Source organism: Triticum urartu, chromosome 3A (genome assembly GCF_056163025.1).
Source record: "Triticum urartu cultivar PI428250 chromosome 3A, HENAU_Tu73, whole genome shotgun sequence".
NCBI lineage: Eukaryota > Viridiplantae > Streptophyta > Magnoliopsida > Poales > Poaceae > Triticum > Triticum urartu.
In genome coordinates this window covers 12,772,197-12,795,344 of record NC_141875.1, presented here as the reverse complement: position 1 = coordinate 12,795,344, position 23,148 = coordinate 12,772,197, and the positions used below count along the sequence as shown (strand labels likewise).

Below are 23,148 nucleotides of genomic sequence, written 5' to 3'. Positions count from 1 at the left end.
GAACCAACTCGATGAGTCCTTGAAAAAGGGTTTCATCCGTCCTAGTTCCTCTCCTTGGGCTTGCCCCGTCCTCTTCGTCAAGAAGAAGGATGGAACGGATCGAATGGTTGTGGATTATCGACCTGTCAATTTGGTCATCATCAACAACAAATACCCGCTTCCCAGGATCAACGATCTGTATGATCAGCTCGCTGGATCCTCAATCTTCTCCAAGATGGATTTGAGGTTGGGCTACCATCAAATCAAAATCAGAAACGGGGACATTCCCAAAACGGCCTTTGTTACTCGTTATGGCCAATACGAGTACACCGTTATGTCCTTCGGTTTAACCAATGCCCCAGCCACCTTCTCCCGGTTAATGAACTCAGTCTTCATGGAGTATTTGGATAAATTCGTCATAGTATACCTCGATGACATACTCATCTACTCCAAGAACGAAGAGGAACATGCCGAACATCTAAGGCTGGTATTGATGAAACTCCGAGAGCATCGCCTTTATGCCAAATTCTCCAAGTGTGAATTTTGGTTGCCAGAAGTGACCTATCTAGGCCATGTAATCTCTGGTAAGGGTATTGCTGTCAATCCCGAGCGAGTTCAAGCCGTCCTTGATTGGACTCCACCTGAGACGGTTAAGCAAGTTCGGAGCTTCCTTGGCTTAGCGAGCTATTGCCGCCGCTTCGTTGAGAATTTCTCCAAGGTTGCTAAACCTCTAACTGAACTCCTCAAGAAAGATAAAAGTTCGAGTGGACTCCACAATGCGAGTTCAGTTTTCAGGAACTGAAAAGATGCCTGACATCTGCTCCCGTACTGGTACCACCAGATTTCTCCAAGGACTTTATTATCTATTGCGACGCCTCGCGACAAGGACTAGGTTGCATACTCATGCAAGATCGTCAGGTAATTGCCTATGCTTCACGGCAATTACACCCACATGAGGAAAATTATCCCACACATGATCTAGAGCTTGCAGTTGTAGTCCATGCACTTAAAACTTGGCGACATTACCTTCTCGGTAATCGTTGCGAGATCTTCACCGATCACCAAAGTTTGAAATATATCTTCACCCAACCAGATTTGAATCTCAGGCAAAGACGTTGGGTTGAGTTGATCTCGGATTAGGATTTAGGAATAACTTACACCCCGGGCAAAGCCAATGTCATGGCTGATGCGCTAAGCCGTAAGTCCTATTGTAACAACCTGATGTTACAACAAAGTCAACCACTTCTCCATGAGGAATTTCGTAAGCTTAATCTTCACATTGTTCCTCGAGGTTTTCTATCCACCCTGGTAGCGAAACCTAACCTTATGGATCAAATCATAACCACCCAGCGGTATGATAAGGGCATATCCCGAATTAAGGAAAACATCGCTAGCGGAGTTGCTAAATGTTTCTCCATGGATGAGCGAGGTGCTGTCTTCTTCGAGAACCGTTTGGTGGTTCCCAAGAAACAACATCTACGCCAGTTGATCCTTAAGGAAGCTCATGAATCCCCTCTCACCATTCATCCCGATAGTACTAAAATGTATCAAGACCTACGCCAGAGGTTTTGGTGGACTAGGATGAAGAGAGAAATCGCTCAATACATTGCTAATTGCGACGTTTGTCGTCGTGTTAAAGCAGAGCATCAACGGCTTGCTGGCACCCTTCAACCTTTGGCTATTCCCGAGTGGAAATGGGATAAAATCAGTATGGATTTCATCACTAGGTTTCCCAGGACCAAGAGAGGGAATAATGCCATCTTCGTCGTGATCGACCGACTTTCCAAAGTAGCCCATTTCCTACCTGTTCGTGAGAGCATCACCGCTAGCCAGCTAGCCGATTTATACATCTCCCGAATAGTGTCTCTTCATGGTGTTCCATTGGAAATTAACTCAGACCATGGGAGTCTCTTCACCTCTCGATTTTGGGAAAGTTTCCAAAATGCTATGGGAACTCGTCTCTCTTTTAGTATCGCCTTCCATCCTCAATCAAGTGGTCAGGTAGAGCGAGTCAATCAAATTCTGAAGATATGCTCCGAGCTTCTGTCATCTCGTTCCGAATGAGTTGGGAGAAATGCCTTCCATTCGCGGAGTTTGCTTATAACAATAGTTATCAAGCCAGCTTGGGCAAGGCTCCTTTCGAAGTTCTCTATGGACGAAAATGTCGAACGCCTCTTAACTGGTCAGAAACCGGGGAAAGACAACTCTTTGGCCCGGATATGATTCAGGAAGCAGAAGAGCAGGTTCGCGTTATTCGTGAGAAATTGAAAACAGCCCAATCTCGTCAAAAGAGTCAATATGATCGTAAACATAAGCCTATGACTTATGAAGTCGACGAGAAGGCTTACTACCCCGTTAAAGGGAACCCATCGTTTCGGTATCAAAGGCAAATTGGCTCCTCGTTACATTGGACCCTTTCGCATTATTGCCAAACGAGGAGAAGTTGCCTACCAATTGGAACTACCTCCGCATCTTTCCAGAGTTCACGATGTCTTCCACGTTTCACAACTCAGGCGTTGCTTCGCGGATCCTATCCGTGGAGTGGACCACGAAACACTTGATCTACAAGATAACCTCTCATATCGGGAATATCCCGTTCGTATCCTTGATCAAGCCGAGCGTACCACTCGACGTCATAATATCAAGTTTCTCAAGGTTCAATGGTCACACCATTCCGAGAAAGAAGCCACTTGGGAAAGGGAGGATCGTCTTTGACTCGAGTACCCCACCTTCTTTCCAGAAGATCCTAAATCTCGGGACGAGATTCTTTTGAGTGGGGGTGAGTTGTCACACCCTAGCTAGTTCAAGCATTAGAGTGTGCATCATGTTTAAATTTCTCTTAAATTTAAAATGGGGAAGGCAGAAACCCCCAACACCCCCCTGGAAACAACTAGGGTTTACTAAAATTATTTTCAATGAACCTGTAATGCCCTTCTAAAAAGTTCACCCTCTTTGTCTTGGGTTAGAACCTCTAGCAAAATTGGCGCACAATTTTCTAGGTCAACAAAAGGTCATTGAATTAAATCATAAGTATTTGAATTTGGGCATTTAAATGCTATAAAATAATTTAAATGCTCAAATAATTCTGGAAATAAATGGTTGCTGTTGGTAATATTCTAAACAGAGCCCAAAATTATTTTCAGGATTTTTGGAAATGTTTTAGTATTTTAATTAAAGCCCAATATTTGCAGTTAAATAGAAAAACAGAAACAAATAAAAATAAAAGAGAGAGAGGGAAGCTACCTGGGCCTTACCTGTGCTGGCCCAGCCCACCTGGCTCGGCCCAGCCGACTGGCTGCCAGTCGTCGTCCTCCTCCCGCCAGAAGGACGCGGAGCGCGTGGCCGGCGCCCGCGGCCACACGCCGGCCACCTCCTGCTTCTGCCGACGTCCTGGAGATGTCCAGGGATGCCACGCGACCCCCACGTCCCCCTCTCATCCTCGCTCACTCTCCCCCTCGTCTCCCACACTCTCTCCCGCGATGCCCAAGCGTGTTCCTCGCCGCCGTTCACCGTAGACGACGCCAGAGCCACCCCCTCGCCCCTCCGACAAGCCAAATCGCTCCGCCACGATGCCCTCGCCCTCCCCACCGAGCCACGCTTCGCCGGAGGCCCTGCATCGCCGCTATCGCACCGTCTTCAACCTCGGTACCCGCCGGACGCCGTTCATCGATTCGCCTCGCTCAGGTCGCCCCCGAGCCCACTGATCTGCTCATCGACCTCCCTGTGAGCTCCGCCGCTTTTCCCCTCTTCTTTCCCACGCGTTTGCACCCTCTAGGCCATAGTTCCACCATGGCCGAAGCTCGTCTCTGCTCGAGCTTGTCGCCGGCGTCGCTCCGGCGACCATTTGGTCATCCCGTGCTATGCAACGTGCTTGCCGCATCGGGTAGTGCCTCGCTAGCGCCTTAGTTTTTGCGTTTGCACGCCGCAGCCCACACCCCGCACATGGCCGAACTCCGGCCGCCGCCTTGGAGCTCGCCGTCGTCGTCTCCGGCCACCGTAGGCCCGGCCTCCACCACCACAAGATGCGCGACTGCAAGAGCTCTCCAACGAGCCCAAGAACGGCCTCGCCCGTGCCCTGTGGGCATTTTCCGAGCCACACCACCGTCTCGGGCCTCGCCGGCGTCGAGTCGCCGGCGAGTTTGACCCAGCTTGACTCCTGGGTGGGCCCAGGTAGACCCCCCCTGAGTCTATGACAGGTGGGGCCAGTCTGCTAACTAATCTAGGATTAGTTTTAACTAATTTTAATTAAATCAGTCACTGACATGTGGGCCCAGGCCCCATTGACATCTAATTAGTGTTAATCTAATCCCGTTAATTAGCTGAGAGGCTGACAGAAGGGGCCCACCAGTCAGGTTTGACCTGGGCTGGCGCCTTTGACCTGCTGAGGTCAGCATGACGCAATGCTGACGCAGTAATGCATTTTCTGGATTTATTTTTATTCGGGAAATTCCAGAAAATAGTCAAAACTTCTAAAAATCATAGAAAATCAACCATAGCTCCAAATGCAAAGATTTATATATGAAAAATGATCAGAAAAATTCAATCTATCCATCTGTAATGGTTTCATGCATGACAAAACAAGTTTACCTTGCTGTTTAAGCAGAATAAGGAAATGCACTATTAAAGCCATGTTTAATAAGCTAATAATTGAATCTTTGATTCAAATAAGCACATTCCTTTCTGTTATAGCTTGAATTAGGCCAAGACACATTCATATTGCCATGTCATAGCATGCATCATATTGTTGCATATCGTCATGTGTTGATTGTGTTCCGATGTGTTCTTCGTGGTAGGTTCTGCCTCCGAGGATATTCACGAGTATCCAACTGAAGGGCAGTATCCCACTACCACTCCATCAGGCAAGCAACCCATTGATCATTCCGATACAAACCCATGTTCTCGCTTCTGCTCTTGTTTACTGCATTAAGACAACGCGATTCAAACTGCTGTGTGCTACGGTAGTTGAACCCTTATCCTCTGCATGACCTGTCATTGCCACAGTAACTAGATGAAACCCACTAGCATGTGTAGGAGTTGATTGAGCCATGTATGTGATTCCTACCTTGCTATGCCTGCTATGCTTAGAGTTGTGTCAGGTCTGGTTCATCTGGGTGATGGGCTAGAGTGAAATGCTTATGTCGGTAATATGAGGGATGTGTTGAACATGTTTTGGTAAAGGTATCGATGAGAGGCCATGTAGGAGTACATGGTGGGTTGTTTCATTGAGATCATCCCTAAAAACTGAGATCTGTATGTGTGATTTAAGATTCAGCTACTACCATGCATTGGGATCCTTAATTGACCCTCTCGGCTTCTTAATCACCCTAGTACTCTGTCCAGGAGTTGCAAATAGTTTCTGGTGTTTGTAGGTTATGTGTTGGCGGCCGTGCGTAGCGCTGACCCTAGGGGTGGGCTATGTTGCGGTAGATACACCGTGGCACGGTGTACCGAGTCACCCGTTTGGTGTCTCGAGAACCCTGTTCACATCGTTCGGGGCCGTATGTGGAAACCTCGACCGGACTCCCTACGGATGGAACCTGGATAGGCGATAAACCTGGACTAGAGACTTAAGTGTTTAGGTAGGCCGTGGCCGACACCCTCGCTGGGCTTCCGCTTGAAGGTTGCCGAGTACATGTCGTGTAAACGGCGGTAAGTGGTGAAAGCGTGTATGACGAAGTACACCCCTGCAGGGTATAAAACTATTCGAATAGCCGCGTCCGCGGTAAAGGACTACTTGGTTGCCTATACAGTTCATAGACGAGTTAATGGATACTACTAAAAGACTCAAGATAAGTGTGAGTACCGAGGATGGCCCTCTCGTAGGATGACGAGGGAGGATCCACGGTGGAGTATTGTGTTGGTGAGTAGTGGACTCGTGTGCGAAAACTATTTTACTGGTGAAGTTCCGTAGGATAGCTTAGCCAAGAGTCAAAGCTGGCTTGCTGCAATAACCCCACCACCTTCTTGAGAATGAGCATGTATATTAGGTTCTGATGTAAGACTTGCTGAGTACCTTTGTACTCATGTTTGCTTATTTATTGTTTTCAGACGACAACACTGGCCCCTCCGATGGGTTTTATGTAGAACTTGATGTCGATGAGTGACTAGCCACCCAGGTGGTGATCCTGGCCATAGAGGGCCCTATGTAGATAGACAGGCTTCGAGAAGCCTTCTTTCTTTCTAGTGTCTGTACTCAGACCGGTTGCTTCTGCATGTGCTTGTATGATTGTATGACTTGACTGTCGGGTCATGTGACCCCTATCTGTATGAACATGTTATGTATGGCTCCCTGGAGCCTTTTAAATAAAGTACTTGAGTTGTAGAGTTTTGTTGTGATGCAATGTTGTATGTACTCATATCGGGCATATTGTGTGTATGATTGAAATGCTTGGTACGAGTGGGATCCGACAATCTAGTTGTTTATCCTTGGCAGCCTTTCTTATGGGGAAATGTAGTCTAGTGTTCCTCGAGCCATAGTAGTCCGTTACAGCCCGGTTCACCGGAGTCTTGCTAGCCCAGCACTACTGTTCAGGACACTTGACTGGCCGGCATGTGTTTCACTTCGTTTCTATGTCTGTCCCTTCGGGGAAATGTCACGCGGTGACTTCCGGAGTCCTGCCTAGCCTGCTACAGCCCGGGTCCCCCGGAGTCCTGTTAGCCCAGTGCTACAGCCTGGAATCACTCGCTGATGACCGACATGCTCGATGTGATTCATCTATGCCTGTCTCCATAGGTCTGTGCCGCTTTGGGTTCACGACTAGCCATGTCGGCCTGGGTTCTCTGTCATATGGATGCTAGCGACACTATCATATACGTGAGCCAAAAGGCGCAAACGGTCCCGGGCCATGGTAAGGCGACACCCGTGGGATACCGTGCGTGAGGCCGCAAAGTGATATGAGGTGTTACCGGCTAGATCGATGTGACTTGGAATCGGGGTCCTGACAACGACAATGCTGGCGATGGGTACCATGGCATCGGCGATGAAGGCGTCGGGGGCGACAATGATCGAAGCGGGCTCCATTGCATCGGCAATGACGGCGTCATCGTGAACGACAGCGGCGATGATGATGACGACGATGACCACAGGAGCAGCTAGCGAGTATGATGATGTCGACAATGGGGGGTTCTGCAGACCGCAGGACATGGCCAACTACATCAGCGAGGAGACGGCGATGGCTGTGACGAGAGGGACTATCCACCACCCGGTCACATGATCGACTACAACGGAGACAGCAAAAACCTGAACTTAGCCTACTCCTTTACTAAGTACCGGGTGGAGCTCTTCACCGTGCGCCCTCGTTTCCACTTCACGGGGTCCTTTGCCGCCACCGACGGCTTTTGTTGCCACATCTGGTCCTCGCAAAGAGGAGACATCGTCGATCCACAGAACAATCTGATACTCGAGTCGAGGAGCGCCCTGACGGACACCTTCTGGGTCAAAATCAAGATCCCGGGGGACAACAGCGAAACCGATGATCACGACAATGGAAACTTCTCGTTCACGGTGAACCCGTACGTGTGCAACAAAGTCATAGACACGGCCGCAAGATAGACATGACCTTCATGGCGCTGCACAAGGCTATATAGGCCAACGTGTACGTCAACCTTGATCTCGCGCCTCCCGTCCGGTGCCACTGGGACTGGCACCGTCTACCATGTCTATGGCGAGATCACCGCGCACCACGAACTCTACGACGGTGAGAGTGTCGTGCTCTTTTCTCGTGGAGAAGAGAACAAGGCGGAGGTCATCGATGGCGAGCTCCCGCTATCGCGGAAGTGTGTGGCTGTTCCGATATACATGGAGCCGCTCCTGATACTCTACCTGGACCTGCACGTTGCAACTCACTATGATCGTGATGACGAGGGTCACACCATCGCCTTTCGAGATTATATTACCTTTTACCCTGATCAATATGTAAAAAGAATCTGCAATGCCGACCATGGTAAAGTTAAAGTGCAGATTTCATACCAGTAGTTGGGTGCACAAAGATGTAAACTGAACTGAAGTTCTATAATTACTAGTAGAATGCCCGTGCGTTGCCACGGGCTCTTGAAATAGTTTACAAAAGTTACATGTTAAATTCCACACGTACAAAGAATATAACACAAACACAATTACTTAATAACTGAAGTCCATTATTGCAATGTAATTGGATAACATAAAAGAAAAATTAACGACATGTCCATGTAACAAGCTGAGTGATGTTCCAACTGAGCATCTATTACAAAACTATTAATATCTACATGATGCGTTTAAGAAATTCTTTCACAATATCAGGAAAGTTTCCTCTAGCTTCATTCCCACGATGTTTTAGCAAGTATAATAAAAAATGCTTCCTCAATTCATACCCATCCTGCAGAAACAAGACATGCAGTTAGTATGACAATTTCACGTCGAAGGTCTTAACACATGTAACGCACAATACTCACCGCGCAAATCGGCTTCACCAATTCTTTACCATTCCACGAGAGCATAAAATGGAAAATAAAATAGCCAGACACATTCCTGCAAAAATTTGAATTAATAATATAAAAAATATAGTGATAACAAAAGTAAATATTCTTGTTATGAATTCATTACCCGTCCACACTCGTTGGAACACCGAACGGAAATAAACGTTGCCATTTAGATATATCATAATTCCAACCGGGAATCTTTATTCCGAGTGCTTCTTTGAAATCCCTTGCAAAACTTTTTAATTTCAGTGAATGCCTCATGTTGTTATCCTCTGACGATTGTGATGTTTGAATAGGATCCATAATATATAGACGACATGCCTCTTTGTCGATGACGTACAAGATGTATCGGCCGATGGATGCATAGGGAAGATAAATCTACAAGTGGAGTTATTAGAAACAACAATAAACCATGATAACGATGGACAAAATATTTTATTTACCTTATTGCAAGATGAGATGTCGATCTCCATCCCAGGCCAGCTATCAAATAATGTTGCCAACGTCTGTATAGTTTCCTTCTCACAAAACTTCTGACCTCGTGTTGACTCTAGCATCATGGACTAAGTAAAAGAAGAAATATTGTTTAAACATGTTGATACTAATGTCACATAGAATGAAGAGTTACGATAACTTACACAAAATCGTAGATCCATGTAGTGTATAGGAGGGTCTGTGAACAATACTCCCTCATCACATGCCAGCATACGCACGGCAGTGTTGAAGCAATCATTGTCCATAGGCTGCTCCATCTTAAGTATGCACTGAAGTTTCTTAAGACTTAAGCTCATTGGATCGGGTGTGCAGGTCAGGACCCATACCTTCCTATAATTTGGATGGTAAGAAGAACAATAATATACATCCGCACATTAAATATTGATACATGATACTTACTCCAAACACCCGGCATCATCGATCGACATGATGTACTTGCAGAGGTCGGCAATTATTTGATGTTGGTCCGTGGGAATGATAGTGATTGGGGCAGGAGGTTTTTCTTCGACTACGTCAGAAGGATTATCCAGGATCTCGATATCAGAATTACCTAAAGTTTCTTCGCTGACAGGTTGATGGTATATGGGACATCCTTTTAGCTTATTAAGCTCTGAATCGAGCAAAATGACTGCTAATTTTTGACGAAAATATTTCATATCCTCCTACAAAAAATTTATACAAAAAATATATATAATATTTTCATATAAAATAACGAGATAATGTATAAAAATGAAATACCTGGGTGAACTGGTCTGACAGTCCATGCGATGTCCAATATTCCATATAATTTAGCATAAACAATCCACATGATACGCTATAATATTATAAAATAATGCTTTAGAATATCACAGAGATGAATCAAATAAACAAACCATTTTAACAATTGCTTACCCATCGGTTTGTATTGCCTCCTGAACTTGCTCTTCAACCGTCCATTTTGTAACATTGAGATCGGGCCACTTATCACCTCTGATAAACTCCGGACTCTGCTCTGCAAGTTTCAGCCATTTCTCGAGCCTGCGTAACTATCATATGAGAAATGTTAGGGATGAAGTCAAACAAAACAAATGTTAAGATGAGTAAAAAATATATAGTTACCGTAGTAGCAAGGTCATTGCGTTTGACATTCTCACCAAGTGAGTCCAATACTTGGATCTCTCGTTTTTTGGCATTGGCAACTGCTAGATACCAATGGTAGCCCGGCATGTTAATCGGAATGAATAACTGGTGTAAATATCATACAAATCACAATCAAAATTAGATATAATTATTAATATATAATCACACATATGAACTAAAAAACATTCCATAAGACAAAAACTAACCATATCTTGCTGTATATAAGTATTAACATGACGCATGATGCGATGATATTTTGATGGGTCGATGTCTCTTTCACCGTCTTCTTTTATCTGGCCAGATACAAACGTGCTAATAATGTGTACCTTTTCACCCGCTCTGTCTTGTAGATGGTCGTGATCAAGCATGCAATATATGTAAGCATTTATCACCTGTAAACAACATTTAGAATATATTAATATTTTATGATATTATATATTGATCATATTATTGATTACAAAGTTTGTGCAATTGGTCTTACACCGTCATGTAAGAACATATCATTTTTTATAAGGCATTTCAAATCGTCGGTTGCTAACAAGGCATCTCCAATGTCCATGAACTGGGTATTCTTGGGGGCAGACTTTATTGATTCGATGACTGTAATATCTCTAGGGGTACAAACATAGTCTGTCAAATTCATAAAAAGTGAGACAACTTAGTAACACAAAAAAATAACCAAATTAGTTGAATACAAAAGGCAAGATCACAAAAATAAGATAGATAATAATATAAACATATACCTTGTGGGATAACATGCAATTTAGCATCCTTTTTTGGTTTGTTATGAGATATAACCTCTTCGACGTTATTATGTTGTGAATGTCCGGCCCCTTCCAGCGACATTGCATCTGAAACCTCCATGGATTCTTTTCGTGCATCTCCGAAGTCCATATCCATTTCTCCTATATTCTGATTAAACAAGAATATAAATAGACCATTCATATTATCATCTATAATATACATACAAAGTAAGGTTAGCTATATGCACCTCTTCTCGTGGTGTATCAGTGCGGACTGTCATCGTTACATCAGTGCGTATGTCGGAACCCATCACTTTATATCTATGCAGAAATATAAATAGGATTTATTTATGCATCATATAATGTGAAATTAACAAAACTATTTTAGCTGTGATAAAAAATGCTTATGATTATATTAGAAAATATGCAGTTCAAATCATTTTACCAATACAGCAATTGAAGGAAACAACAAATTATAATGTTCATATATAAGTAAGTGGTCATCTGAAATTGCTTAAATGATTTTAAATTAATTACATATGCTATTGAAATTTGAGAAACAAACAAAAACATGCTAACTAACTAGCATTAACCAAGTATATGTGTTTTTTCTATTTTTTTGTTCCTCTTAGTATATGTAATAAGAATAATCACAGCCCGGCCAGGTTAACATGCGGTAAGCAAAACACGGGAGCCTTTAAGCATGGCAGGGGGCGACTGGGACGGCCCATTTGGATGTAACGAGCTCCAGCCGTGTAGAAAACTGGCTACAAACTAACAACATGTAATAAATCTTAAAAAACATCTAAGGAACTCTTGTAACCCGCAAAAAAATATTGCGGAGCGACATATTAAGTATCAAACTTATTTTGAAAAAACTCAAAAAATGCATAGTGATGATAAATATTGTAATGTAAGTTGAACAATTTTTTAATACAGTTTTCAAATTATTGTAATATACACTTAACCAATTTCAAAAACACAGTTGAACAATTTATCATAAATGTTCAATAATTTTTATATATTCACTTAACATTTTATAATAAATGTTGAAATTTTTTGTAATGGATGATGAACTATTGTAAAAAACCATGAACATTTCCTTAATACCATTGAACACTGTTGTGTCATGCAATGATCTCTCTATATTATAATAAAAACGAAACAATATAAATAAAGAATAGAAAAGTATTGGGAAAAAATTATAAGCAGAAAAAAACAGAGAAAATTGAAAAGAAAATAAACAAAAAACAAAAATTGTTCAATATTTGTGTAATATAAGTTGAACAATTTTTTAATATATATTTCATTTTTTTGTAATATACACTTAACAAATTTAAAAAACACAGTGATTATATATTCACTTAACATTTTATAATAAATATTGAACAATTTTGTATTGGACGATGAACTTTTCAAAAAACATGAACATTTCCTTAATACCGTTGAACACTTTTGTGACATGCATTGAACTTTGTATATTATAATAAAAATAAAACATTATAAATAAAGATTAAAAGAGTATAGGATAAAAATATAAACAAAAAAAAGAAAAGAAAGATAAAAGGACAAGAAAATAAACAAATAAACACAATGATTATATATTTTTGTAATATAATTTGAACAATTTTTGAATAAATATTTGAATTTGCTGTAATATACCGTTACAAATTTAAAAAAGACATTGATTATATATTCATTTTACATTTTATAATAAATGTTGAACAATTTTGTTATGGATGATGAACTGTTGAAAAAACCCATGAACATTTCATTAATACTATTGAACACTTTTGTGACATGCAACGAACGCTGTATTTTATAATATAAACAAAACAATCTAACTAAAGAATAAAAAAGTATAGGAAATAAAATATTAACAGAAACCCAAAAACATAAAGAGAAAAAGGAAAAGAAAAAAGAAAGCCAGGCCCGCCACGACGGGCCTGTTGCGCGGCCCGCCCCCACGGCCCACCTGGCATGCAGGCCGCTAGCGCGGCAGTAGAACTAAAGCGACGCGGCGTCGCCCGTTCCCCTCCCCCCGCCGCATTCTACCTATCCTCTCGTCTCTCTCACTCTCTCATCTCCTATCGTCTCTCACTCACACAAACCCTCTTGCCCTTTCCCCTCCCTCCACCGCATCGTCGCCCGCGTCGACGAGCAGGAAGCCCAACTCTCCCCTCCGCCGGCCACCACATCGGTCTCCTGCATCCACTGACCTTGGGGCTGCCTGCTGTGGGCTGCGCGACCGAGCGGGACGGATGGGGCGCGCTTCCTGGAGCACCTGCGGGTGATGGATGCGGTCCCGCTCCGGTCGGATCCGCGGCGGTGCTACTCTCCCGCGATGTCGCAGCTGGATCCGCAACGACGCGTCACTACCTGCAATAACACAACTCCGGTAAGCCACTACCCATGCCTGGCAAATCCATTCAACGCGGGCTGCTCAGATCCGCCCCTCCTCGTCTTCTTAGCCACTGAATTCCTTATCTGTTCTCTCTGTGCCGCCGCGCCATGAGCAAACCTCACATGGATGGCGAGGGCAACGATTGCTGGGGGAGGGGAAAACATCACAAGAAAAGCATGCAGAAAGGAGGAGGAGACCAGTAGCTAGCTAGCTTCCTGCCCTGCATCGGAAGCCAAATGTTTTGCCTCGCCTAGGTAAGTAAAATCTTGGCCTATATTTTCTTGTTTTAATCCGTTGTTTATTTAGTATATTTGGTTGCCTTTCCTGCTGCCAGTCGATTTGTTCGTTTGATCTCAATTAGATTCTCTGTTGCTTGCTCGGTTGCTTGTTGTTGGGTACAGTCTAATCCAGGGAGGGGGCAGATCATATACGCTGTCATGGATTTGGATCTCAACTGCGCGCCGCCGTCGCCGGAGCCCGCGCCCCAGGACCACCGCCTCGGCCACGCAATGCTCCGCCAAGAACACGCCTACCGCCACCAGGTGCCTTCCCCTGCTTACCTACTTGCTCCCCGCAAAAATCTCTTCTTTCCTCACAAGCCATCCCGTGTAAATCACGATTAAAAATAATATATAGCCATGAATAAAAGTCAATTGTTTTCGCAATTTCTTCGCCAGATTCGGTAGACATAAAGCTAATTTGTTTGTGCTGTGAAATATTTCCCTTGCTCATGTGGTTGCATCTGATTTGGTGTTTGTAGGTCGAGGAACTGCATAGGCTGTATTGGGCGCAGAGGAATCTCAGGCCTGATGTGCCCTTCTGGGAGCAATCCCATGATGTCCTCTATCCCACCCATTCCATGCCCATGGCTACTTCCTCCCAATCTGACATGGTGAGCTACGCTATTCAGGCCAAACAGGAATCATCTAAACTTTTCCCAAATTCCTATTGCTACAATCTAAATCAACAAGTCTCTCTGCTTTGCTGCCACAGATTGATCCGGATCTGCTGGGTGCTTCTTCTCATGAGCTACGAGGCAAGCAGGCCATTTGGTGTGGCAACGGGGTTGCAGGAAAATTTGGTGCTGAGGGCTCAGTCAGGAGAAAACCTGATGATGGTGGTGTACAGGGGAGGTCTGGTTACCGCCGTATGATCGATATGGAGAAACCAGCGACATCAGAGGACGACGATGATGATGTGGAAATCTTGTCTCCTGCTCGGATCAGTGACTATGCCAAGCGCAATGCTGGGTTTGCGGATAATTCTCAGTGTTATCCAAGGGAGAATGCTGCCCATGTTCGTTTTGGTGAGTTCAAGAGCATTCCTCCCTGCCCTGCCCTGCCTAGTTATGTTCATATAACTATCATTGTCTACTTTGGTAGAGTAAAACTGTTTGTCAAGCAAAACTAAGAAATGTAGAGCCTAATGCCTTCCTAATAATGAGTTCTTCTGATAGAATCGTCCTTGATATTACAACTCACATTGTTCTTATAAAATGAATCTATGAGTAATGAATCTTGATTTATACATGTAGGCTGCAGTTATGTGCTTTGGGTTCAAACTTGTGTCCTGCAAGGTTGCATTGTCAATAATGTTCACACCATGCCATTTTATTGTAGGATAAACTTTTCTCCATTCTTTCTATACATTCCCAACCTTTTAAGTTTCACAGTAAAAGAACAGGATGGCCAGAAAATTCTATGTAACACTTACGTAATTGTGTGTTATGCTAGCTCCAGTTTTTACAGTATAGCTTTTACGTATAGCTGTAATTTGTGCCTGCAATCTTGAATCTTCTAGTCTTGTTGTGCTGAAACATCAATTTAGCCTATTATTTGTGCCTGCAAGCTTGAATCTTCTAATCTTGGTTTGCCAAAACATCTCTTTAGCTTAGTTCGAAGAAAACATCCATTTATAGCTTATTTATAGGAAGAACATCGATTTAGCTTCAACGGAATGTGTGCTCTTGTTGTAATTCTCTATACTCGTACAAAATAACCTCTCGTCAGTCGCAAGCCTGGATCTCTCTTTAAGTTTGTTTAGTCAGTTGCAAGCCTAGATCTCTCTTTCAGTTTGTTTTTCTAGGCAACAGTTAATTTGTCTATCTTGATGATACGTGAACATGAAAAGGCTTCTTTGATTTATTTATTTTCCCGTCTTTACGTAGTTCCTTTATCAATTGTTTGTAATACAAGAGTATAGGAGGCACAGTATTATTACTTACTCCCTCCGTAAGGTAATAAAAGAGAGTTTAGATCACTAAAGTAGTGTTCTACATGCTCTTGCTACCTCTAACCCGAGACGACTACTGCTTGCCGACGCCGACGCCCTCGGCGAGGAGCGATGACATGCACAAGCACTCAGCACATTGTGCGCCGACCGACGCGCCGCGGGGACACAACCACCTCAACCAACGGCGCGTCTGGCCACCCGTCCACATCCCCACCGCTCCAGCTTGCCGGCCATAAGACATCGCTCTGTGCCCGCCTCATGCTGTTGCACCCCTCGGCAGCAACTCCCTCTTAGCAACAGCTAGCTCGCACGGATCCCGCTTATCTGATGGTAAGCAAATTAATCCTTAATCTGTGGCAGCATCTCTGCATCCTTAGCTCTATTTTGTAGGGTTTGTGCAGATGTTCCACTGAATATTGAGCATTTTAGTTTCCATATGTTTGTGTAGATGCTTGCTAGATGTTTGCTAGGGCTTTGGAGGAAAACTTAGTTCCGTCATTTTTAAATGTTAATTATCTGCCATGATTAAGCAAGGCAAGGTGAAGTTTTGCCTTTGTTGGGAGTTATGAAACAGACTATCAAACAGTACTACAAATTTGAAATGGTTTCCTTTTCTTGCAAATGCACAACAAATTTTCAGGGGCCTGCCAATGGTTTGTTGAACAACAAATTTTTAGGAGTTCTTCCTGATTTTCTTAACATGGTTAAGAAAATAACATGCTGGCAATGATTTGTGCGTAAAGCATGTTCCAATTCCTCTTGGATTGACAATCATTAGTATTTTTTATAAACATAATTTATCCATATCAAGTATGCTTAATCTTGGTATATTGCCATTTTTTGATTTTCACAAATCACTCTTTCTATGTCGTTCACAGGCTTCTGAAGATGCTATTAGAATTGTTGACGAAGAACGAACTAATGCACGCATGGAGATTGAAAATGCTAGAGCTGCTGTACAAAGAGTTCAAAAAGTACTTAAAGTGAAAGAGAACAGTTCACAAATAATTGCAAAGCAGGTAAATTGTATATAATTTTATGAGCAGCATATTATCTTGTTTTCTGTACTTTAGTACCATGCTTACCTGGAACTTATGGCTAAATTTGTATTCCTTATATATTCTTTTATTTATGTCATATACAATTACTCCCCTTGACTTCTGTATAGTTTTTATGTTCAAAACCAGTGGTAGTTTATTTTAATTTGAATATGCAACCTTCTACGTACTGCATCATACAGTAATAGATCTTCCTGCCCAACTTTGCTTTTATTGCTTGCTTGTCCAGATGTTGTGCTTTGACACTTTCCGGATATAGTTGTTATATTCATTGTATTACTTGCTCTATCTTGAGAATGTAGATTCATTCGGTTGGGATATAGTTGGTATTAGAGTATTACATATCCATTGTGAATAATTTTAGACTATTCCATCGAAGCATTTTGTCCTCATGCAATTTCTGTTACATGTAATGGCTTAATATTATGACTCTGATGATATATATCTTCAAGCAGTCCTATTCTATTTGTTTGTTTTCTGGCATGTTGAAACACTTAATAAGTTATTTGTTTGTTTTTCTGGCTCGAATATATATATGAGATTACATTAAAAAGTTAGGCAGTCAACTATGGTCATGACTTAAAAATTTAGGTGTATGACACACGTGCAATGTCCAGAATAGACTATTAGCCTATAATATCTGAAAGTACTGTTTGTATTCAGTTGTAGCCCACCTAATAGGACTGCTTGATTAGATCTACAATCAATTGTATTGGCTATGATCTTTTTATAAGATGGCACTATCTCCACTGGTGTGTTTTTTTTGGAATTTGATGGTATGCCTGACCAAACATGATCCTAATCTAACACCTGTTATCCTTTTATAGAAGAGAAAGATCCAGAAAGTTGCATACCTAGAGGAACTCGCCTGCTTGATGCCCCATGCTTACTGAAGGTACTCCTTGGGAATTTGTCGTCCAAGTATGGGTATTTTGATCCTTTGATATCTGTGATGGGGGAAGGGAGAGTAAGGAGGGGGGTGAGGGATGGCACATGAGGTTAACATATATAGGTAGGCCATGCAGGGGAAGGCTGGGTAGCAGATATCTTTCCTTTTTTCAGATATATACTTATGCATGGTGCAGATATATTTCCTTTTTCAGATATGTACTTCTGTATGGTCAGATATCTTTGCTTTTTTCATCAAACGCACACATCTTAATTAATTAGAAAATATGTCAGAAATCAGAACTTACTAAAGAATTAAATTGTTGTATTAATTAAATAAACAACTTATCATTGATTGCATGCCACTAAGTTACTTATTCGTTCTTATGAGGTATAAAATTTTCCCATATATAAAAATGAAATATCTTATTTGTCTATTTAAATATTTATTCTTTTGTTAATATTGTTCAATTTGAAGGGGTAAACATGAACTTTATATATAATTTATGTGTATTTAATGAGTTCAACATGTACTATAAATCAAGTTAAATTAACAAACAAACAATCTTAAATGTTTTGTTTCTGAAATATGGCAATTAGCAGCCTTCGGATTTTGTTGTTTGCACAATCAAAACACAAATGCACCTAATGCATCATCGATCTTTTGCAAGGTCGACATCGACTAAGTACGAGCGGCCATAGGTCACAAGGGGGCGTGGAACTGCTGCAGCCCATCTGTGACAGAGCAGACTCCTGCGAATTTGCCCATTTTAGGTACATCCGATACATGGTAGCAACTTGAAGAAAATTCTTCCTTTATGCTTCCATGACCTGATATCCTCCTCGCTGATGTATCGAGGAGACGTGACCCGGCCTCACAGGCAGGGCCAGGGCGAAGACGTATCCCCGACGGCCAAGACACGGCCACGGTGGTGATTTTTGATGGTGAGACAGAGCAGACTCGAGCGACTTTGCCCAACCAGGTACATCCTCTACACAACTACACGGTAGCAAATTGAACAAAATTTGACTTGATTAGTATAGTAGCTTAGTAGTAGTAGGTTCCTGTACTCGCAAGTTTATGTCGAACATTCACTGCACCGGATATGCAAGCCTGGGGTTATATATGTGTGGGGGTCTGTGATATTGTGAGTGGTCTTATATATGTTAAGCTTGATGATATTTGCACAATCTATGTAAGACAAACAGACTGTTTGATTTGTTATTTTTTCTTTCATGTGTGAAGCAAAATGCATCGTCGTCTTGGTAGGCTAGGATCCAATTAGCCAACCCAAATTTCATATATAAAACAGTACCAGGCTAGTCTGTTTAGTAATAAGATCCATAGATATTATGGGTTTCCAAATAATTTATAACAAGCACTATGAATTTAATTAAATGAGAAATAAAACCTAAATTGCTTGATGATTTCCTCATTTGAAATATTAATATTACTACGCTCAATTTATAAGTTCCAATGTATTTGGCCGTTTACTATCAGTCTCTTTTTATAATCAAAATTCTCATGAATATACTTTGGTGTCGTGGTGGCTCATTGATTTCCCTGTACAAATGTTTGTTTTCAGTGCAAATGTGTTCCTTGATAAACTAAACTTGGTGAATGTACAATCAGGAACAGCCTTGAAGCCTTATCATGTAAGAGTATGCTCAACTAAATTTTGATAAGTGAGTCCATTAATTCATTCTAATAGGGTCAAGTTACACTTTAATTTGCAGGCAAAACATGCAGAAAATGATCGTTGGATTTCAGAGGGACTTGAACATGAGGTACATACTTTCCATCAACCTATGATTTACAACAACTGCTTTTCTTTTAGTGCTGATTTTGATAAGTAGGCATTGACGTGATAGTTATATATAGTTCTTATTGCCAAAGATATAGTTCGTGACATCATTGGATGCCTTGAGCTTGCCAGCCAGGCAGGGAAGTAGTTTTAGGTGGGAAACAGTCTTCTGGTGGGAAACAGAGATGCTGTTGGCGTCAACAAGTAAGAGGGGTGAAAGAGAGGGAGAAACAACCGTCAATCCACACACACATCCTCCTCCTTCTCTGGATCCTCTCCATACAATACAAAGATCCTCATCCCCTCCTCTCCAGCAGCTCCTCATCCTCCTCCTCTCCAGTAGCTCATCCTCCTCCTCTTCAGTAGAACAGCAACCAGCAACAGCAAGGAGACAACACCTCTGCCTCCCCATTCTCCCCCACCATCCTCTGCTCTGTATCTTCCATGTTAAGTTGTTAATTGCTTGTTGTTTTCAGTTGTTCATTGTTTCCTAGTTTGTTGGTTCCTCACTGCTTTGCGCTAGCTGCTTTGCTAGTTGCTCACTGCCTCTGTTATAGTGGTTATGTTGGGGAGAAGAGAAAGTGCAAAGAGGATGGATCCTATATGCGCTCTACAACCAACAGAAAGTGCAAGATGTGTAGTGTTTATGCCTAGTTGCCTACCAAATTCTACTTCATTCTACTGCTTAGAACTATCTAACGCGTCCGCGTTACCTTATGCCTTACCGATTAGGCGGTGAGGCCCCCCCCCCTCCGGCGCCTTGCCTCGCCTTACCGCCTTAAAAACATCACCCTTACCGCCTTCAAAATAATGCATGACTTTATTGTACTCATTGACGTGATATTTCGAGTTATAGTTCACATATCTTGGATCGAGTTATACGAGACAGGGAATTATAGGGTGCGTCGCAAAACCAACGTTTAATATATCCAAAACACCAAAAAGTATTTAAACCTATATGTATATATAATCCAATGCATTATAAAGTTATTCGTATTGCCAAATAGATAATTCTCACTTCAATCCCTAAGATAGCTGTAGCACGGGAATTTTATTTATGACATATGAATATGCATCGATCCATATTCAGTCATTTAAAACCCTCAAGGCCGCTCTAACTCCAGCCGGTATGTTTCCAGCTGCTTCATTGTTTTTTATCGTCAGCATCTGGACCAACAGGTTCTTTCTGAGCTGTATTGAATCCTATAAAAATGAAAAAAAAATTAATAACTTGCTGGAAAATAAATTGCATGACAAACCTTGTTATTATGTACTTACGCGAGTGGTCATCCTACCAGAATGAGCAGTACCATTCTGGTGGGCCATCTCCTGTAGGACAAGGAAAGCGGAGTCTTTGCTGTTACAAAAAAGTAACTATATTAAAACTATAACTGTGTGCTTATAAACTATGTGATAAATTTAGTATATTACCGCCTGCCGTTAGAAGACTTGCCGTTCACTGACCAGTCCATGAGATTGGTATTCCAACCAGGGATCCTCATCTGCAACACATTGTTGAACTCTTGCTTCAACATTGTGACTTCCTTCCTCGTTTCAGTGCTATGAAAGCTGTATGGTCCACCATAGGCGTCGATACATGGATCAATTGGGAGAACCCTCCTACTTCCCATGTTGACTACAAATAGTCCGTATGAAGAATCCACCGAAACAAATGGTAGTAGATACTACGGTAAATAGACACATGTTAGTAGCTAATATAATAAGAAAAATAAATGATAAGAATGAGTCTCTTACAATGTTAGAGTTGAACACATCATATTTAGGAAACGGCCGGACAACGACATTGTCAATCAGCACTGCGGTGCGTGATTCTTGATTCATCCAAGAGTGTCTGAGGGCCCGTGCCTGAGAATGAAACTGCAAGTCGAAAAAATGTTTGTTTCCAAGCATTCTTGTACCTGCAGTGCTCTCTACTTCAGCACTCGCAAGCTTACGAACTGCAAGATTGAAGCATTCGGGATGAAATTGTCCAAAAAGCAAAATTGTTTCCTGGAGCATCCGTAGGCTGATTTCAATCTGATACGATCGTACGCTTCTAATCCAAATTGTGCTGACAAAAAAATACAGACCAATCTTTACCAATAAACATCACATATTGTTTAACTCTTTTGTATAATAAGGATCAGTGATAAAAATTATTTAATTAAAAACATGCTAACTCCTTTGTGATAATCTGTTGCAATTTTTTTGTGTACAAAATTAACATGGCAACATGTACCATAGGTAACAAAGTGTAGGAGACAATGAACACTCAAGGTAAAGCAACATTAATCTAAGGAGTTATAATTAGAAGTAATCAATTAAGGTAAAAGCAACAAACAAATTGTAGCAGTCATCAACATATTCCTAATAGTCAGTACTACACAAGTCTAGATGAATAGCTAATGAGGCAATAAATATGTTTTACCTGTACATGACTTCAACACTTAGATTATATAATTATCACTATGCAATCAGAAGCCAAGCATATTGAAACCAAATATTACGCAGAGCAATACTACTTACTTCAGTGCCTCATCGTCTTGGACAGCAGTGATAGATTGAAAAATGTATTCAACGGCATCTGCTAGGGCATTAACGTTGGTCGCATCCTCCTGAGGGGCGGGCAAAGCTTCTTGTGGTGCGACCTGAAAACCAATTGCTCCGTGCACAACCTCCATTGATGAGAGTGGTGAGTGATCGGAAATTGGTGAAGAGACCATGTCCAAGGTGTTGAAACCGGAGCTCGTCGAAGGTTATAAGAAGGGATCACGTCCTGATTGACAGATGCATCTTCGAGACTTATGTGCCTTTCAAATAATAAGGCAACTTCCATTTTTTAAAGCCAAATAATAAGCAAACTTTTGATTCCACCTGATTTTCAACATCGGGGGCATTAAAGACTGACAGGACATGGTCGCTCAGGCAGATGGAAGGTGCCCCATATCTTTCCATACGTGCATGCTTTCCATTATTCATTTCCTAGTATGAATTATTTTCACCTGCGTACGCAAGATATTCTCAACTATCTTATATGTTAGGAAAAGACGTGGTTCCATTAGAGTAGCTTAATAATAAAATTATTCTTACCCCTAAGATATACTATAAATAAGTTAAAACATGTCCAACGTGTTTGTATAAATGTATGAATAATTTTACACATTTTTTTTATTACATGTTCAATTTTTAAGATAGATTTTTTCTTTTTTTGAATACATGATGAACATTTTTCAAAAACACATATAATTTGGGGCATATTCTTTTTGATCTGAATGTCTATTTCAGTAGGTGTTGTGCTGATTGTCCTTACTGTCCTATCCATACTTTTGATCATGTTAATGTCCATTGTATAAACCAGGAATTACCAAAGTAAACTTTGTTTCCGTGGCTAACGACACCAACCTGGTTAACTTATAGGCTGGTAAGTGTCACAAAACTGGAGAGTCTCACCACCTCTTTAGCAATACCAGAGCTCTATCCTCCTCTTCAGTCAGTGCCACGCTGATGAATTTAGCTAACTTGCTCACAACTTGCAACGGGTTTGAGGACGTATTTTACACCGAGGCACCCGTGGTGTATGTAACTCATTAAATTATGAACTTATCATTGATTTGTATGCAACTCATTAAAATTCACAGCCTGCACACTAACATATCTACTGTTACCATGGTTTTACTTTTTTACTGTAGGTACTGATCAATAAGAAAAACTATTCCTCTCTCATTTTTTTACTCTATTCAGGAGCACACAAAAGATAATAAGCGTTTATTCGCTAGCTGGAATTAAAGGCAACGGCGAGAGAGCAAGATCAAGGACACCTTCAATATTTAAGAATACATGCAAGGTACGTACCGTATGACCGTCATATGGAATGTGATTATTTCGGACTAAGAAAACCTCGTATAGTATAACAGTGCCTGTATGGATGGGGTTATACTATACGAGGTAGTATATGGTGCATGTATGAC

General features: G+C 41.7%; 2 protein-coding genes, 1 long non-coding RNA gene and 1 pseudogene across 3 annotated transcripts; 3 read left to right on the top strand and 1 right to left on the bottom strand.

The window, feature by feature from the left end:
- The first annotated feature begins 6,938 nt into the window (after positions 1–6,938).
- On the top strand, positions 6,939–7,991 carry LOC147977792 (uncharacterized; annotated as a pseudogene).
- A 174-nt stretch (positions 7,992–8,165) lies between these two features.
- LOC147977791 (uncharacterized) lies at positions 8,166–10,944 on the bottom strand. Its single transcript, XM_087545962.1, has 11 exons — positions 10,532–10,944; positions 10,257–10,442; positions 10,030–10,155; positions 9,823–9,956; positions 9,670–9,745; positions 9,331–9,593; positions 9,075–9,261; positions 8,880–8,999; positions 8,561–8,814; positions 8,410–8,485; positions 8,166–8,333 (listed from the first exon to the last, which is right to left on the bottom strand). The coding sequence occupies exons 1-11, from the start codon at positions 10,691–10,693 to the stop codon at positions 8,220–8,222; spliced, it is 1,698 nt and encodes a 565-aa protein (XP_087402088.1). The 5' UTR covers positions 10,694–10,944; the 3' UTR covers positions 8,166–8,219.
- Positions 10,945–13,613: 2,669 nt separating this feature from the next.
- LOC147977790 (uncharacterized) lies at positions 13,614–14,619 on the top strand. The gene is made up of 3 exons (XM_087545963.1): positions 13,614–13,739; positions 13,958–14,089; positions 14,191–14,619. Exons 1-3 carry the CDS (start codon positions 13,635–13,637, stop codon positions 14,605–14,607), a joined length of 654 nt encoding a protein of 217 aa, XP_087402089.1. The 5' UTR covers positions 13,614–13,634; the 3' UTR covers positions 14,608–14,619.
- A 3,611-nt stretch (positions 14,620–18,230) lies between these two features.
- LOC147977789 (uncharacterized) lies at positions 18,231–23,030 on the top strand. Its single transcript, XR_015617964.1, has 4 exons — positions 18,231–18,358; positions 18,962–19,031; positions 19,113–19,163; positions 22,922–23,030. It is a non-coding gene; the product is annotated as an uncharacterized LOC147977789 (long non-coding RNA).
- Positions 23,031–23,148: the final 118 nt, after the last annotated feature.

Bases quoted from the DNA above. Each gene is read 5' to 3' on its own strand.
- LOC147977791 (XM_087545962.1), bottom strand. From the start codon at position 10,693: ATGAATTTGACAGACTATGTTTGTACCCCTAGAGATATTACAGTCATC. The intron at 9,262-9,330 runs GTAAGTATCATG...TCCAAATTATAG, and splicing joins GATGATGCCGGGTGTTTGGA to GAAGGTATGGGTCCTGACCT. The intron at 8,334-8,409 runs GTGAGTATTGTG...TTGTTTCTGCAG, and splicing joins TGGTGAAGCCGATTTGCGCG to GATGGGTATGAATTGAGGAA.
- LOC147977790 (XM_087545963.1), top strand. From the start codon at position 13,635: ATGGATTTGGATCTCAACTGCGCGCCGCCGTCGCCGGAGCCCGCGCCC. The intron at 13,740-13,957 runs GTGCCTTCCCCT...TGGTGTTTGTAG, and splicing joins AACACGCCTACCGCCACCAG to GTCGAGGAACTGCATAGGCT. The intron at 14,090-14,190 runs GTGAGCTACGCT...TTGCTGCCACAG, and splicing joins CTTCCTCCCAATCTGACATG to ATTGATCCGGATCTGCTGGG.